Source organism: Macaca fascicularis, chromosome X (assembly GCF_037993035.2).
Source record: "Macaca fascicularis isolate 582-1 chromosome X, T2T-MFA8v1.1".
Classification (NCBI taxonomy): Eukaryota; Metazoa; Chordata; class Mammalia; order Primates; family Cercopithecidae; genus Macaca; species Macaca fascicularis.
In genome coordinates, this window is record NC_088395.1 from 160259190 (window position 1) to 160274920 (window position 15731).

Genomic DNA, 15731 nt, shown 5'->3' on the forward strand with positions numbered 1-15731 from the left:
GCGGAGCTTGCAGTGAACCGAGATCACACCACTGCACTCCAGCCTGAGTGACAGAGCGAGACTCCGTCTCAAAAAGTTAAAAATAAATAAATAAATAATAAATAAATAAATAAAAGCAAACAAATAAGAAAAACAAAGCTTGAAATATATCTAATAGATAAAGGGCTAATCATCACATATATAAAGAACTGCAAATCAGTAAACTAAGAGCAAATAACCCAATATAAAGACATTAAACGGTAGCCACGGACATCTCAGACAAGACGAAAAACGAAAGGCAGTAAAACCTATGAAAAAACATGTAATTGCAAGGTGATCAGGGAATAGTAAACGAAAAGCAACGATTAAATACTATTTTCTCATCCACCAGAACACCAAAAATTAAAAAGCCTAACAACGTCTAGGGCTGGTGAGAATGTAGCAGAAGGCGATGTCACATACTCTGCAAGTGGGAATCTAAACAGGTTCAGGGTTTGTTTTTTTTTTTTTTTTTTTATCGCAATTAGGTGGCGTGTTAAATTTTTTTCTTGAGACGGAGTTTTGCTCTTGTTGCCCAGGCTGGAGTGCAATGGCTCGATCTTGGCTCAATGCAAGCTCGACCTCCCAGGTACAAGTGATTCTCCTGTCTCAGCCTCCCAAGTAGCTCAGAGTACAAGTATGCGCCACTATGCCCAGCTAATTTTTTTGTATTTAGTAGAAATGTGGTTTCACCATGTTAGTCAGGTTGGTCGCAAACTCTTGACCTCAGGTGATCCACCCACCTTGGCCTCTCAAAGGGCTGGGATTACAGGTGTGTGCCACTGTGCCCAGCCACTTTTTTTTTTTTCAGATGGAGTCTTGTTCTGTCGCCCAGGCTGGAGTGCAGTGGCGCCATCTTGGCTCACTGCAACCTCTGCCTTCCGGGTTCAACCGATTCTCCTGCCTCAGCCTCCCAGTAGCTGGGATTACAGGTTTCCAGCAAATCCCTCTGAGCCGCCCTCGGGGGCTCACCTCAGGAGCAGGGGAGCAAGAGGTGGGAGGTGGAGGTCTAAGTCCCAGGCCCAATTAAGAGATCAGGTAGTGTAGGATTTGGGAGCTTTTAAGGTGAAGAGGCCCGGGCTGATCCCACAGGCCAGTATAAAGCGCCGTGACCCTCAGGTGATGCGCCAGGGCTGGCTGCCGTCGGGGACAGGGCTTTCCATAGCCATGGCCCAGCAGTGGAGCCTCCAAAGGCTCGCAGGCCGCCATCCGCAGGACAGCTATGAGGACAGCACCCAGTCCAGCATCTTCACCTACACCAACAGCAACTCCACCAGAGGTGAGCCAGCAGGCCCGTGGAGGCTGGGTGGCTGCACTGGGGGCCACCGACCACCCACCTGCCCCGCCCAAGGGAATCTCTCTTCTGCACATCCCCACCAGCAGAGGCTTTCTCCCATAGCTTTTCAGACGACATGAATCCAGGGGTCCTCTCCGAATCTAGAAGGACACCATAATATCGAATATGCATTCGCAAGCCACACAGGCTTCCCAGCCTCTTTGAGAATCCATGGCTGGGGAAGAATTTATGTGCTGTTTCTTTCTGGCCCGTAGATGAGTGTGTTCACTGCTAGCAAGTAACCTCTCATTCCACAGAGTCCCTCAGCTTCCTGGGGAAGAGTCGGGTCTGTCTTTACATTTGAAGCCAAAAGGAGGCAACATACTGACACACCCAAGGGAGGCGGGAGGGTGGGGAAGACAGCAGCAGAGGGCAAGAAACTTCTAGAACTTCGGGGTCGGCAGAGATTGTAGCAGTCATTTTGTTGAACTCTATGATGGGGCCACACAGCTTTTGGCTGCACACCTCTGGGGGAAGAGGCTAGATTGGCGCCCAGGGCCACCTTTCCCTTTGGAGCAGTCCTGGGAGAGAGGGCTCAGGCACAATAGAAAGCTGAAAGCTCTCATCAGGGCAGCCTGAGTTCTGCCATTGGCAGTTGCCCAATCCAAAAGCTGCACGCAGGCCCTCAAAGAAGCTGAGGACGCCAGTGACCTCCCTACTCCTGGCCCTCTCCCCTGGCCCCTCCTCCAAACCAAATTCCTTTGGTGCCTTCAAGAACATCGTGAAGGCAGGGCGCGGTGGCTCATGCCTGTAATCCCAGCACTTTGAGAGGCCCAGGCGGGCGGCTCTTGAGGTCAAGAGATAGAGACCATCCTGGCCAACATAGTGAAACGCCATCTCTACTAAAATTACAAAAATTAGCTGGGCTTCGTGGCACACGCCTGTAGTCTCAGCTACTCGGGAGGCTGAGGCAGGAGAATCGTTGAACCCAGGAGGCGGAGGTTGTGGTGAGCCAAGATCGTGCCACTGCACTCCAACCTGGTGACAGAGCGAGACTCCGTCTCAAAAAAAAGAACATCATGCAGGCTATGGGGCTGTGGTTTCCAGAAACCACGCCAGCTCCTTGGTTGGCAATAAATATCCCACTGTGGGGTGGCCAGGACCGAGTGCCAATTAGTGACAGAGTGCCCAGACCAAACCGGCTGAGGATCTTGCAGTTGACCTCAACATGACTGTGCCCAGAATTTCCTTGGTGGCAATGCAACAGTCTCTTCCTAGATGCCCCCAGACTTCATCAATGCATGATGCTTCAATGCACTCTTTTCAAATGTCCGGGTGGGTTTTTTGTTTTTTGTTGTTTTTTTTTTCACAAAACTTCAAGCATCTACTAAAGTAGAAGGAAGAGTGTAATAGAGTGTAATGAACCCCGGTACCCATCACTCAACTTCCACAGTTTCATCTCATTTCATCTGTAACCCCTCCACTACTCTTTCTTCCTGATTCTTGGAAGCAAATCCAAGACCTCACACCCTTCCCTCTGTAAATCTTTACTATGTTACTCTAGGAGAAAAGGGATCTTCTCAATACATAACCACAAGTCATCATCACACTGACGAGTGTAACAATATTTCCTGAATAGCTTCAAATACCTAATAGTGTTCAAAAAACGTCATACGTATTTTCAGTTTGCTTGAACCAGGGCTCAATTGAGGTCCACACATTCAGATTGATTGATAAGCCTTTTGACTATCTTTGAATCTAGAGGTTCCCACTCTATCTCCCTGCAATTTATTTCTGGAAGAAAGCAAGTCGTTCATGACGTAGCCTGACAGGCTCCTCTGACGTTGTTCATTATGATTTTTCTGTAAATTGGCAGTTGACCTGAGGGTCTGACCAGAGGCAGGTTGGATTTGTTGGTGTGTTTTGGCAAGGAGAGTGTCTCTTTTCAGGGGTGTTGGTGGCTAGTGAAACTCAACGCCCATACCAATTAAACCACTGCAGTGTGGATGGAAAATGATGCCATTTGGACACCTTACCCTGTCTTCACCTATTGGTGACCAAAACTTTCACATCTTCACAGGTCTTCTTCCCCTGAGGGTATATGCCACTAGGTAGTGTAGTAAACCAGTGTGTTTCAAGTCCCTTAGAACAGTCCCTCTCTAAGTGATAGGCCACTCAGTGGATATGCATTTAGTTTCATTTCTTTTGTTGCTGATTTTCAGAGATTGGTCTTTCAATTTAAATTTTTATTTTATTTTATTTTATTTTTTCAAGACACTCTCACTGTGTCGCCCAGGCTGGAGTGCAGTGGCGTGATGTCAGCTCACTGCAACCTCCGCCTCCGGGGTTCAAGCGATTCTCCTGCCTCAGCCTCCCAAGGAGCTGGGACTACAGGTGCCCACCACCACGTCCAGCTAATTTTTTTATTTTCAGTAGAGACAGGGTTTTACCATGTTGGCCACGCTGGTCTCAAACTGCTGACCTCAAGTCATCTGCCCACCTCAGCTTCCCAAAGTGCTGGGATTACAGATGTGAGCCACCGACCCCAGCCACTTAAATTTTGTTTTATAATTATGTAATAAAACAGCTAAAAGTTTCAAATTAAAATCTAGAAAAGTTGGCCGGGCGCGGTGGCTCAAGCCTGTAATCCCAGCACTTTGGGAGGCCGAGACGGGCGGATCACGAGGTCAGGAGATGGAGACCATCCTGGCTGACACAGTGAAACCCCGTCTCTACTAAAAAATACAAAAAAACTAGCCGGGCGAGGTGGCGGGCGCCTGTAGTCCCAGCTACTCGGGAGGCTGAGGCAGGAGAATGGCGTGAACCCGGGAGGCGGAGCTTGCAGTGAGCCAAGATCACGCCACTGCACTCCAGCCTGGGCGGCAGAGCGAGACTCTGTCTCAAAAAAAAAAAAAAAAAAAAAGGTGTACTTGAAGAAGTCTGGCTTCTCTGCGCCACTGCGTCCCCTTCTCCCCCTGCTGCTGCCTTCCCTCTCTCCCTGTATTTCCTCGAATCACTTTGCCTGGGAGTTGACTTTGATTCTCTTGCTCGTTGCTTCATGAAATCAGTTCCAGAACTTTCACAAGGGCGAGGCAGGCCATTACACCAGCTCTAGTTGCACTGGTGGCAGCTTCTGTCCCCTCCCCCACTGCTGCTGGGACCTGTTCTCTCCCCCACTGCTGCTGGGACCTGTTCTCTCCTTTGCCCCCTTGTCCCTGCACTGCCCAATTTGGACCGCAAGGGTTGCCAGGGAAGAGAACTGGCTGCCTTGTTTTGAGAGGTCACAGCACCTAGATTGCTCCAGCCCCTTGCACTTGCCTACAGGCCAGAGCGTCCCAAACCCTCCCAGTCTCAGCTGCTCTTCCCCAGTTCACCCGAAGTACTTCCCAGGGAAGAGCTGCCGACAGTTTGGGGGTTCTCTGTTCTTAGGTCCATCAGCAACCCCATTGCTCCCCTCTGCTTCCTTCTGCATGGAGACTGACACCACGAAGGCCTTCAATTGTCAATGGTCTGTCCCTACTGCTCATACTGAGGGTTCCTGGGGAGCCAGTGCCAGGTATCAGAACTGCAGACATTGTCAGTGGGTTTCTGGAAGCTCCTTGTGTTAGGAACAAATGGGGCCCGTGCACAGAGGGCAGCAGGGGCCTTGTGGGATCCAGCTGTGCTAGGGGTGAGATTTATCTGTCTCTCCTGGCCGGAGCCAGGAAATCCCCATTTTTCTTAAGCTAGCTTGAGTTGGACCTTTCTAACACACAACTAAAGAATCTCTTGATAAATCTTGGGACTCTCCATGAGGCCTTATATGGCAGCAGGTCTGTGGCTTGCAATCCCTTCAAGTAATCTGCCAAAAACAATGTTACGACAAAGGTCCTTCCAACAAAAAAGGTGTAGAGCCCTAGCAAACTCCTACAAATAAAAAGGAGAAGTAATGCATTTGTAGTCCCAGCTACTTGGGAGGCCGAGGTGGGCGGGTCACTTGAAGTCAGGAGTTCGAGACCAGCCTAGGCAACATAGCCAGACCCCATCTCTACAGAAATAAAAAAATTAGCCATTGCGGTAATGCGCACCTGGTAGTCCCAGATACCTGAGGGCCTGAGGCAGGAGAATCACTGGAACCCGGGAGACAGAGGTTGCAGTGAACCAAGATCACACCACTGCACTCGAGCCTGGGCGACAGAGCAAGACTCTGTCTCATAAAACAAAAAACAAAACCAAAAAAAAAAAAAGAAAAGAATAAAAGAGAAATTACCATAGATTGGGTGGCTTTTAAATGACAAATTTATTTCTCACAGCTCTGGAGGCTGGAAGTCAGGGTGCCAGCGTGGTGGGCTCTGGCAAGGAACCTCTTCCTGGCCGCAGATTGCCAACAATTTGTTGTATCCTCACAGGGTAAAAAGAGAGCTAGAAAGCGCTCTAGGGACTCTTTTAAAAAATTAAAAAGTTTTAATTAAAAAAAATTTTTTTAATATGAGATGCTGCCATGTTGCCCTGGTTGGATTTGAACTCCTGGGCTCAAGAGACACTCCTGCCTCAGCCTCCCAAAGTGCTGGGATTACAGGCATGAGCCACCATTCCCAGCTAATTTGAACTGTTCCCAAAGGCTCAAGTGATCCTCCCACGTTGACCTGCTGAGTGGCTGGGGTTACAGGCGTGAGCCACCATGCCCAGCTTCTAGGGCCTCTTTTATAAGGGCACTAATCCCATTCATGAGGGCCCCACTCGCTCTGCACACATGAACTGAATGACCTGCCAAAGGCCCCACCTCCTAATACCATCACCTTGGGGGTTGGGATTTCAACACAGGAATTTATGGGGGACACGCACATTCAGATCATCATGAACAGTAACTCCTATATGTGACAGAAGGTGACAGAGGTGGGTAGTGGTCTTCCCCTCAAGGGGGTGAGTTACCACTAGTTGGGGAATCTGGAAAGGCTTCTGGAAGGCAAATGCATCTGAGCTTGGCTTTACACGAGGAAAGCGTCTGTCTATGGAAGGGCAGAGGACTCTGGGAGGTAGGAGGTAGAGCTGAGGCGAAGGGAAGAGGGGAGCAGGGAAGCGGGGTGACTGCACACTGGGAGCAGGGAATCAGTTTGGGGAGATGATGAGGAGTTCCGTTAAGTTCAAGGTGCCAGTGCCGGTGACCAGCAGGCGATGGTCTCTGGCTTGAGCGACAGGATGGAGGGGAGGCTGTCGGTCTGAGGATGGGCAAAGCTGGAGGGAAAGAGCCAATTGCAAAGGCAGGAGGGCGGGAGGCGGAGGGGAGGCCTTGATGGGGCAGGGAGAGGTGAGATCGGCATTGGTATAGACAGGCGAGGCTGCCGCCCAGCTCCTCTCTCTCCTCTGCCTCCTGCCCCCAGGCCCCTTTGAAGGCCCCAACTACCACATCGCTCCCAGATGGGTGTACCACCTCACCAGTGTCTGGATGATCTTTGTGGTCATTGCATCCGTCTTCACAAATGGGCTTGTGCTGGCTGCCACCATGAAGTTCAAGAAGTTGCGCCACCCGCTGAACTGGATCCTGGTGAACCTGGCAGTTGCTGATCTAGCAGAGACCGTCATCGCCAGCACTATCAGTGTTGTGAACCAGGTCTATGGCTACTTCGTGCTGGGCCACCCTATGTGTGTCCTGGAAGGCTACACCGTCTCCCTGTGTGGTAAGCCAGTCGGGGCCCAAGCTCAGCAGAAACCATTCATTCACTCTGCAAGCCCCTCCGACCACCTCATGATGAGCTGGGCCCAGCTTCTCCTGTGGGTCTATCTCCCTCCACATCTGTGCCTCACATCCATATAATGAAGGGTTCTGGAGGTTTCTATCTGGACAGTCACATTAAATTCAGCTCCCTTCAGTCCAACATACCCTGAGTTCCTACTCTTGAGTCAGGCTCTGCCCGGGAACAGCCAGTTCGGAGCTATGGGGTTGGTGTGGGAGGAGACAGATACAGAGCTAGACAACTCCAGAACAGTAGGGGAGTGGGGACTCTGGGCACTCTGGACAGAACTCCCCTGCAATTAGGGATGCCTGCCATTTCAGCTCACCGGCATCTGCTTTTCCTGGAGGAGACACAATTCCCAGATCCTCTCCCCATCCCCATCACTAATATATCTGTGGGCCATGATTCCGCTCAGGTCAGCAGACAGTGGCCGAGAGGTACCAGTGTGCCAGGCTCTGTACTAAGGAGGGGGCCCTACACCCAGACGGCGACCACACAGTACTGTCATCAGTCCTCTCAGACAAGAAAGGGCCTGGGGCAGGTGGTGGAGGAGCAGGTGGGAGCAGTTGGTGGTTCCAGTGGGCAGAGTACCACCAAGCAGCCGTGGCTGCCAGACACAAGGTGGCCAGGCCCAGGTCTTGGAGGCCTCAGAGGTCACGCCCAGCAGCTGGAACTTTATTTCAGGAGGAGGAGACCCCACATCCAACAGGAGCAGCTCCTGCTCTTGCCTCCCCTCGTCTCTCTTAGCAGCCTCCCCACTCCCTGTTAACTGCCTTGAATTGTACCCACGATGGCCCAGACCAGAGAGGGCGTTTGTCCAAGTCCCGGCTCTACCCTGACAGTCTAGAAGGGGAGCCAAGGGAAGGTCAGGCAGAGAAGGTCCATCCCCAGATCTGAGTGCTCTCTGCAGCAGGCATGGCCTCGGTGGTCACACGACCCTTCCTGAGTGCCCCCCTGCATCTCCGCCCACGTCTATCTCTGCTTCTGCCAGGGTCTCCCGCTCACCCTTGCCTCTGCTCATGGTCTGTTCCTGGGTCAGTCAGGTGCCAAGCAGCCAGCACTTCCCCACCAGTTTTGGTCCACGGATGACCTTGGCCATCTGGGAAGCCTATGGACCCCATCTCAGAGGAATTTTTGCAAACGCATAAAATGAGACCCCCAGGATTACAAAGGCAGCAAATTATATTGAAAAACAGTTATCGAAGTATTAAACATTCATCAGTAGCACAGTCTTTCTTTAAAAGCATTTATTGGCCAGGCTCATGCCTGTAATCCCAGCACTTTGGGAGGCTGAGGTAGGAGGACTGCTTGCCTCCAGGAATTTGAGACCATCCTGGGCAACATAGTGAGACCTCTTCCCTACAACAAATAAAAACAGCTGGGCGTGGTGGCACACCGGTAGTCCCAGGACTACTCAGGAGGCTGAGGTGGGAGGATCACTTGAGCTCTGGAGGTCAAGACTTCAGTGAACTGTGATGGCAGCACTGCACTCAGCCTGGGCAACAGAGTGAGATTCTGTCTCAAAAAGTAAATAAAAATAAAAGCATGTATTAAACGTATTAGTGACACCACTCAGTACTAAAGTATTAAATAACAGGATCCCGCCTGACAACCACTGTTATTTCAGAGTAGTGATGAACATAAGTGATGCTCAAACTGTCTGCCACCTCTATGAATTGACAGAAAAACATCTGTGACCTCTCTCGCTGACCGAGTCACGGGTACTGCTAATACTGCCACGTTCATAATGGAAGGAAATGCCCAGTGTCTGTTCGAGGTTGATGGAGAGAAAGATGTCGTTTTTTTCCACCTCAGTCCGTGGAGCCCTGAATTCTGTGTGCAGACGTTTGGGGTCTAAGCAGGACAGTGGGAAACTGTCTCCACCTACTGCAGAGAGGGAGCCGGGGAGAATCTAAGGCCTTTACAAACGCCTAAAGGAACATGGGTGTGTACCGGAAGGAGGAACACAGGAGTCTACACAGGGTCTGATTCCTTGCTCTTGGCTGGGACAACAACAGCTCAGTGTGGCTATGCTGCTCTGGACGTGGCCATCAAGAGTTCTGTCATTAGAGGAAGGGCTGGTGGCCAAGAGGGCGAGAAGTGGTAACAGGGCTCCTGTGGGTGAACGGGCACTGGCCACTGTGTCTGTGGCTCTGGCTTCCCTTTTGGTGCTGGATGTGTGGAGGTTGAGGACAGAGCTCCCTGAGTTCTGTTCCCAGATTCGAGATTCTAAGACTGGGTTGGCAAGAAACCCGCTGGCCAAACTGGGAGCTCTAAGCTCCTGCTCCAGAGGGAGAGCAACAGAGGTTTAAGAGGAAAGAAAGAAAGGGGGAGGAGAGGAGGAGAACAGAGGAGCAGAGAGTAAGGCGCTGGGGTCAGTGGGGAAGCAAGGCGGGAGGAGAGGCTGAATGACATGGGGAAGGAAGTGGAAAGCAGGAGTTAGAGAAACAAGCTGACCCAGGGGCCTGCTCACCCTGGACCTGAAAACACTCTTTGGAGACTTAGGTTTTACAGCTGGGTGGGAGGACACCTCCTGATTTTGAAAGCTTTCGGCTGGTCGGGGAAGGGAGCAGTGACATTGAAGGCTGTTCCACCTTTGCTTCGGCACAAAGCCCTCATCTGTCTGCTCTCCCTGTAGGGATCACAGGTCTCTGGTCCCTGGCCATCATTTCCTGGGAGAGATGGATGGTGGTCTGCAAGCCCTTTGGCAACGTGAGATTTGATGCCAAGCTCGCCATCGTGGGCATTGTCTTCTCCTGGGTATGGGCTGCCGTGTGGACGGCGCCGCCCATCTTTGGTTGGAGCAGGTAAGGGTGCAAGGGCGCAAGATGGAGTGGGCAGGGTCAGACTCTGTGACCTTAAGGCAAATCACTTCCTTTCTCTGGGCACCTCTGAGCATGCAACGTCTATCAATGTATGAATGTGGCTGCAACATAGAAATGGATCTGTGGTCTCCGAACCTCTGGAAACATATTTGTCCCAAGCACGATCGGGTCACAGGAGCACACAGAGCTCGGGCCATCAACACAGCTGTCAGTGAACAGACAGTGTGTTTGCATTCCAGGTCTCTTTCTTGAACATGCTGCCCCACCCCGCCCCCCACCTTTCAGAGGCTGCTTGGGTCATAGATCCACCTGGGCCTGCAGAGCACATGTCCTGGCCAGGCCAAGCAAGTGGCTCAAATGTTTGATTGGGAGGGACTGGATGGACAGCATTTCACTGTTTTATCAACAAGCCCGTGAATAAGTTCTCGTGGTGTTTGGAGAGGGAATGTTCTTTTTTTGGGAACGTTCCATCATTCTGGGAAACAAACCTTGTGAAAGCCTGTCTCTGTCTCCCACCCTCCTCATGCCGCCATGCCCCACACAGTTGCCTGTTATCAAACATGTGTGGCGAGCTGACCCTGATGGAGGCTCTCCCGCGGGTTGTCTCATTTAATCCTTCAGGCCACCCAGTGAGCAGGGCCTTTTATTTCAGTCATGGCCTAGCTGACCTCAGATAAAAGACTCAGCTCTTCACGGGTGTTCTCAGAAGGTCAGGGCAAGATGGAACCTCACACTCCGTTTGTAAAAAGGGGGAGTGATTGGGTAGATGAAAATGTTCTGGAAGCAGATAGTGGAGATGTTTGCACAGCATCGTGAATGTACCAAAGGTCATAATGGTACTTTTATTTATTTTTTTTTTTAGACAGGGTCTCACTCTGTCACCCAGGCTGGCACAGTGCAGTGGTGTAATTATGGCTCACTGCACCCTCGACCTCCTGGGCTCAAGTGATCCTCCCACCTCAGCCTCCTGATGAGCTGGGACTACAGGTGCACCACTTTACCCGGCTAATTTTTTTATTTTTTGTAGAGACAAGATCTCACTGCGTGTTCCAGGCTAGTCTTGAACTCCTGGGCTCAAGCAATCCTCCTACCTCTGCCTCCCAATATGCTGGGATTATATGCGTGAGCCATTGTGCCTGGCCTATAATGGTACATTTTATGTTATGTACATTTTACCAGAATTTTAAAAACAGGAAAGGCATGACATCTAAAAATGGACAAGGATTTACCAAAATCCTACCCAACGGTTTTGTTTTGGGTTGATGCAAATGTTCTGGAAGCAGAGGTGGTGACTGTCACAGAATTGATCACTTCAAATCAGGAAATTTCATGCAAAGTGAATTTCACCTCAATTTAAAAAAACAAACTCCATCCGAGTCAGCACCATGCCTGAGCTGGGGGTCCTGGGTCACTGCCCCCTGCATCAGGACTGGCTGCTGGCCCTTCTCTCCAGGTACTGGCCCCACGGCCTAAAGACTTCATGCGGCCCAGATGTGTTCAGTGGCAGCTCGTACCCCGGGGTGCAGTCTTACATGATTGTCCTCATGGTCACCTGCTGCATCACCCCACTCACCATCATCGTGCTCTGCTACCTCCAAGTGTGGCTGGCCATCCGAGCGGTAAGCCCCCCGACTCCTCCTGGCCCCACCCCCCTCCTGCCCCTAAGTGTCTCTGCCCCCAAATCAGTCCACTGAGACTCCTAAACTATTTTTTTCAAAAATCATTAGAGAAGAGGATTCTACCCCTATAAGAAAATATTAAGATCCAGCGATGAGAATCAGGCGATTCCTTTGGGGCTGTACCACTGCCTGCAGGTTCAGCCCCAGCCCCGTTGTCCTCAGGTCTGTGAGACGGGAAAGCACTGCCACTCCCTCCCTGGAGGAGTCCGCTAAGGGAATAGAGGTGTGCCTTTCCCCGACCCCGGACAGTTCTCCCCGGGGTGGAAAGGCTGCCTTTCCCACAGAGTAGAGTGGAGCAGCCACATCAGCAAATGACACCTGCAAATCAAGGCATGTTTTTATGAGGCTGCCACCGGAGTACCCTTGTCCCTTTCATAGGCTGTGGGGCCGACCAAGGAGTGGACCCGAGTGTGCCATTTGACCCCCGACCCACTCTCCACCCTCCATATCTGGCCCTCTGCCTTGGGAAGCTGATCCTGTCCACAGCCATCACCCCCTACCCCTAGACTAGGTTACCACCGGGAGCCCCTGCGGGACATCAGGCAAGTGAGGAGAGCAAGGCTGGTTCTTTCTGTTAGCAGTGGGAGCCCTTTCAGGGTGGTGGCTTTCCTATATGAAGCTACCTGTGCCCACAATTGGATGGGCATGCCTGCTGAGCTCTCCCTAGAGGAGTCTGTGAGCCTGTGAAAGGCCCCCTCACCCCACCACCTTGGGCTGAAGGCTCCCACACGTACCCAACCATAGCTTAGGCTGTATTAGTCTGGGATGGTGGAGCCCCAGCTCCAGAATGTGACCCTAGCCCTGTTATCTTGGCCGTCCCCGCATTCCAGCCCTCACAGTCCCTCTCTCATCCCCACTCATCTGCCTGCCATCAGTCCCTCATCCCTGGCAGCTGGTTGCTGGCCTTTGTGGCCTCCCCCACAGTGCCTCTGCCTGGAGGTCATTCGTCTCCTTCCTCCCAGGCATGAAGGAGTCACCCCACCACAGCTGCCCTCAGCCACAATGAGTCCAGGGCAGGATTTAGCCCACAGAGTGGCCAACCTGGCCTAGGAAGCCTGAGGGATGTGTATGCATTGCTCTGAAACTCCCACTGGGCACCCCGCCAGCCACGGCTTTCGCCTCCCCCGCCATCTCCATCTTGTTAGCTCCTTCATTCTCCACGCCCAGTGATCAGGTCCGGCCTCCATGCTCAGGCCTGAGCGCAGGACAGAACAGTCTGTTAAGGGATCAGGTGAAGCAAAGGAGCTTGTTAGATCCAGCTCTGAGGTTGTCTTAGGCCAGGCCTAGCTACGTGCCACCTCCAATTCTAGAACTCCCCCAGGGCCAGCCTGAGGCCGCCATGTCTGCCTGGGACCCGCTATGCACGACTCAGGGCTGGAAGCTGGCTGCTGGGCTCCTCTCCTCCTTCCCACATCTCCCTATGCCTGGGGCACCTGCCTCTTGCTGCCCCCCAACCCCCGACTCACTGTCCCTGTCTCCCTCAGGTGGCAAAGCAGCAGAAAGAGTCTGAATCCACTCAGAAGGCAGAGAAGGAAGTGACGCGCATGGTGGTGGTGATGTTCCTGGCGTTCTGCTTCTGCTGGGGACCCTACGCCTTCTTCGCATGCTTTGCTGCTGCCAACCCTGGCTACGCCTTCCACCCTCTGATGGCTGCCCTGCCAGCCTACTTTGCCAAAAGTGCCACTATCTACAACCCCATTATCTATGTCTTTATGAACCGGCAGGTAAGCAACGCCATCAGCAGATCCCACTCAAAATACTGTGTGGCCTAGAAGGACAGAGTGATGGCCCCACCTGGAATCATGTCTCTGATGAGAAGCCCGCGGAGCATCTGGGGGATCCCCCAGGGAAATGACCGGGAAAGGCTCAGCATGTGACCCAGTCCCAGTCAGAGCTCCAGCTGGCCCTTAGCAGAAGGCTTAGGTGCGCCCTCTGGAATCCTTTATAGTCTCAGCCTGAGGGTGGCATTTCCCAAAGCGTCTGTGTGCCATGTGCTCTTCCTTTCCGGTGGCCCTAGAACTATGGCTGCCGAGCTTCAGGGGCTCCCCTGGCGTTCAGACGCTCTAGGAGTTGGTGAGCCCTAGGTATATCCACCCTACATGTACCCCTCTTCTGTTCAGACTCAACCCTTCTCAACCCTCATCTCTCCATTTTCAAACCATAACCTCTGGAATTTGTCTTCCTATAAGAACAAAAGTCGGCCCTTCTTGGCTACACTGACCAAGAGTTCAAGAGCTTTCACGAGTTCGTGGGTTAGTTCAGTGGGGAAGTGCTGTGGTCCTGCCCAGAGGCAGCCTCCTTAGCTGACATACTGGGCCTCAGCAGCAAGCTGCTCACACACCTAAATCCCCCTACCTCCTGTAGGTTACAAGCTTCATTAAAGCGCAGCTGTGATGTGACTCGATGGTGGCCAGAAAGGTGCGCAGGGGCCTCCCATTTCACCAGGCCCAGTCCATCCCTTCCACTCGGCTCTTCCTTGCTCCTCCATCTTAGAGCCACTCAACGGCTCCAGCCCCTTTGGCTCGGCTTTGACTCACACAAGCCAAGTCTGCAGAGTTCATTAAAGGTTCATTCTCTCTGGTAACTTTTAAACAGTAAGTAGGACCAGGCCTGCAGTGGATTTCCGGGAACTCGCTGTAGCGCACTGATGCCCAGAGTGTAGTTCTATCCCTGACCCCCGTTTCCTGACTTTCATGAGGATCTTTTCTAGGTTTCTGGGATCCTAAACTATCTTGCCAAGTACTATCTTTACTGGATTATTTCCATTCTCCCTTCCAGAACTCCCCCTCCTAGACAGATGTTGGCACTTCTGGACCTCACCAGGCCCCCAACTCTGCTTTCACCCTTTCCACATAATTATCCTGTCCTGACACATTCTGAGAGAATTTTCTGGAACGCAGTTCCAAGAAGACAGGAAATTATGCTCAGGACAGAGTCTGGCACACAGCGGGTGCTCAAGCAGCAGCTGCTGGATGGATTCCTCAACCCTATCTCCCAGCTCTTCAGCTGAGCTGATTCTGCTGTTCATCCCATGTCTTATGTTATTAATTTCAACCATTATGTTTTTTAATTTTGAGAGTTTTGATGATAGAGGGAGGTAGAGCTAGTCAAGAGTAGGCCTGAAATAATTAGAAAATGCCTTTGGTCTGGGTCCTCAAAGCATTGCGGTTACTTCAGTGATGACACAGGACATGATTTGAGACATTCATATGGCCCAGATCTCTTTGGGGTGAAGCAGCAAAGACAGACCTCCTCCTGGTACCGGAAGACTCTTGCCTGGAGAGATGAGGTAGGGGCTAGATTGTCATTACCTAGGCCTCACCTTGCCCCAGATCCATGGACTGGAAAAAACATGACAACCACATGCCTTTTCATTAACATTTCTCTGAGCCGCTCACCAGACAGTCTGGGGACAGGTCACCACTGCCCCTTAGCTGTCACTGTGGATGACTGCCCTGCGGCTGCCGTCACAAACTACCACAAACTCGGTGGCTTCAAACCACAGAAATGGATTCTCTCACGGTTCTGGAAATCATGAGTCTGAAATCAGGGTGTTGGCAAATGGAAAGGTTTCCCATGGAGGCCGAGAGGGAGAAGCAGCTGCAGGGCTGCCGGCAGTCCTTGGCACTCCTTGACTCCAAGGTGTGTCGCCCCAGTCTCTGCCTTCATCTTCACGTGGCCATCTTCCCTCTGTCTGCATGTCCGTGTCTAAGCATTCCTTTTCTTATGAGGACACCAGTCACTGGATTAGGGCCCACCCGGCTCCAGTGTGACCTCGTCTTAACCTGAACACATCTTTTGGGGAACACACTTCAACCCAGTGTAGTCACCATCAACTGCTAAGTCGGATGACATCCCGGCGTGTGAGGGAGAAATAACCCAAGCCTCCCTCCATCCCCCATGGCGTTTGGAATGGGTGAATGGAAGGCTCGGGCACGTACGTTCAGCACAGGGCTCCACCCTTTCCTGCTCTGCTCAATAACACTTTCTGTCCTTCCAGTTTCGAAACTGCATCTTGCAGCTTTTTGGGAAGAAGGTTGACGACGGCTCTGAACTCTCCAGCGCCTCCAAAACGGAGGTCTCATCTGTGTCCTCGGTGTCGCCTGCATGAGATCTGCCTCCTACCCATCCCGCCCACCAGGGCTTTGGCCACCTCTCCCTTCCCCCTCCTCCATCCCTGTGAAATAAATGTAATTTATCTTTGCCAAAACCAACAAAG

At 51.9% G+C, this 15731-nt stretch overlaps 1 protein-coding gene across 1 annotated transcript; it reads left to right on the plus strand.

Moving 5' to 3' along the window:
• The first annotated feature begins 1144 nt into the window (after positions 1–1144).
• Positions 1145–15730, plus strand: OPN1MW3 (opsin 1, medium wave sensitive 3). Its single transcript, XM_045383769.2, has 6 exons — positions 1145–1297; positions 6655–6951; positions 9647–9815; positions 11287–11452; positions 12997–13236; positions 15513–15730. Exons 1-6 carry the CDS (start codon positions 1186–1188, stop codon positions 15621–15623), a joined length of 1095 nt encoding a protein of 364 aa, XP_045239704.2. The 5' UTR covers positions 1145–1185; the 3' UTR covers positions 15624–15730.
• The last annotated feature ends 1 nt before the right edge of the window (position 15731 follows it).